General features: G+C 39.6%; 1 protein-coding gene across 1 annotated transcript; it reads left to right on the top strand.

Annotated features, from left to right (window-relative positions):
- The first annotated feature begins 248 nt into the window (after positions 1-248).
- Positions 249-2108, top strand: LOC148101230 (homeobox protein NANOG-like). Its single transcript, XM_087845486.1, has 5 exons — positions 249-279; positions 696-1054; positions 1144-1227; positions 1367-1577; positions 1969-2108. The coding sequence occupies exons 1-5, from the start codon at positions 249-251 to the stop codon at positions 2106-2108; spliced, it is 825 nt and encodes a 274-aa protein (XP_087701612.1).
- Positions 2109-2719: the final 611 nt, after the last annotated feature.

Raw genomic sequence — 2719 nt, forward strand, 5'->3', positions numbered from 1 at the left:
GTTTTCAGACCTCAGAAACAGCATTTTAAAGAAATGTAAATGATGCCAGTTGGTAGAAACTTGGTAGGGTAAAGTGGCTCACAAAGGAAGAAGCTCAACCCCCCACATTCCTGCCCACACCCACAAACCTCTTTAAAAGCCCAGGAGAATTGCTCTTAAGTCCTAATTCACCTTCCTGCTTGGTTTGGAGCTCTTTCAGCAGAGATACTTTCTCCAGCTTTCCTGTTTTAATCACTGGGATTTCAAAGATGGAAGATTATGGGATGCACTTTTCTCCAGGTATGTACTCAGCATTGTTGCCTAGTGAGCTACATGAACAGAGTTGGCTAACATCTAAGACAACTTGCAAAAATACTCTTTCACTCTGTGTTGTAAATCCTGATGGCAGAAGTCACTCTTGGTTCTGAATAATGTACAAATATTCCACTTTTTTGGGAAACTGTTGTGTTTCAGGCTCAGCAATTTACCTTTTTAAAAACTTTTTTCCCTGCTGTCTCAGAAGAGAAACAAACACTACAAATATCCAACCACTTTTTTCCCCAAGTTTGTGTGAAACTGTTGTGTTTAAGAGTCATCAATATTCCTTTTTTTTATTTCTGTTACAAAGTCAATCGTGCCAAAACATATCAGCAACTGACCCATGTGGACCATATAGACTTGTTCTTACTTGGCCTCTTGTGTCTTTACCCTCACAGACTCGTGGAGTTCAGGCAGCGGGCTTGAAGGGAGTCTTTCCTTGGAAGAACTCTCTACATGGGCAGAGACTGCTCTAAGAAAGGAGATGGGCAACAAAACCTTTGCTACCTCTGAGACAGTTTCCAGCTCTGTCTCAGAGCAGAAACAAGATTTTGCTGTCCCAAGAAGCCAGGATGGCAACATCACTGCCACTCTGGACCATCCCAGCACTGCTCCAGAGAAACCTCAAGGAAAGGCCCGGGTGGTGTTCACAGAGAGACAGTTGGATATTCTTGTCCATCAGTTTAATCTGAAACATTACCGTGAGCCAGGAGAGATGAAACAGTTGGCAGAGATGACAGGACTGACCTACAAACAGGTGAGTGTTTTTCAATTTACTACAACATAAGAAATTGAATTTTGGGTCCATTGTACTCATGAAATGTTTTCTGTTTTCTTCCATTTTAGGTGAAAACCTGGTTTCAAAACAAACGGAGTAAGTTTAGGAGGAGTTCACATCTTCAGCATGTGAATCAGGGCGTCCCACTTCATGTAAGTATCTCCTATTATTAAACAAAATTGTTTATGATTCTGTCATTATCTGGGGAATTGACTGTATTTAAAAAAGTGTAATGCCAATAATTTAAAACAACTATTCTCGTTTTACTGACAGTCCCCTTGTCCCCTTCAGTTTCAGGGAGAGAGACAGCCCCCGTTCAGGGAGCGGTACACCCAGCACCAGGTAAATTCAATGAGAATGGGTGCAAATAATCAGGCCCACTATTCTCATGCTGTGGGCAATTCTGCGGCTGGACCTCAATGGACCCTCCCCGACTCCCCTCAGATGTTTGGCTGGTCAATGCCACCAGGCAACAGGCATCACAAATACGACACAGCTGTTCAAAACCCAGCAAAAATGGCCACTACGATCGAAGCAATGGGAAGAGCTGTGAGTACTCAGACTATTCTCATGGAACTCTCAACGCAACATGGATAAAATCTTGGAGAAGCTCACGGCTCTACAACAAGAAATTGACAGACCTGGTGATGAGTGACAGACATTTAGACTGTCTGTCAAATTGGAGGCACCAAACCCAAACATCGTCTCTCCCCTGCATACCTGTTTCCTTTTTTTCCTCTTGTCCCTGATGTACGTATTTTCACTGTCTTTTTGTCTTTTTGGTTTCTTCCTGGTGCGGCTACATCCGCAGCCCCAGGACACAGGAATTTCACTGCATGTTGTACTTTGTATGACTGTGTATTTGACTAATAAAATTTGATTTGAACACCAGTTCAGCACTGAATGGAATATAAACAACCCTGGACTTTTTTTATTATATTTTTATTGTCTTCATGTAGCTCAACATAGAGTCTCAGATTTGATCGCTTTCAGTAAAGGGGGAGGGGGGTATTCAATATCCAATGGATTTTAGAAATATTAGAATTCAGTAGGCTCCAGCTACTGTAAATAGTCAAAATAGCTAAAATACATACTGGGATATCAGGGAAAACACCATCAGAAATTCTGTATATAAGATTAAGAGATCAATTCATCAAAATGTGTTTTGTTTCATTTTGTTGTATTTGTTGTAAAAAATATTGTACATGAAGAAAATTCTCTTCCTTGTGTGTGAGAAACTGTGAATAAAATATTAGTTTCACCCATACAAACTGAACTTTCTACATGTCTCCAAACCTTCTGTCAGACTGAACATCCAAATGTTTTAGAGACTTTAGACCTCTATCTTTCCATGTTAACTTTAGCTACAATCCTCTATATTCACAATCAACGTATGAGACAGATAATCTAAAGAATCTGGAGCTTTCAAATAGACAAAAAGATTTTCCCAGGAATACCTGAAATAGAAAACAGTATTTCTTATATATCTTACAGCAGTATAATGCATCATAAAACAATGTAATTCATTCACAATAAATCAGCAGTCTAATGTAATACAAATCAGTCTAATAAATCTAATAGTCGTCACCTTCTAAGTCCAGAGTTAAATGCAACTTAAAACTACACAATGATTTCAGTCTTTAG

Source organism: Neolamprologus brichardi, chromosome 9, assembly GCF_056152115.1.
Source record: "Neolamprologus brichardi isolate AB-2024 chromosome 9, ASM5615211v1, whole genome shotgun sequence".
Taxonomy (NCBI): Eukaryota; Metazoa; Chordata; class Actinopteri; order Cichliformes; family Cichlidae; genus Neolamprologus; species Neolamprologus brichardi.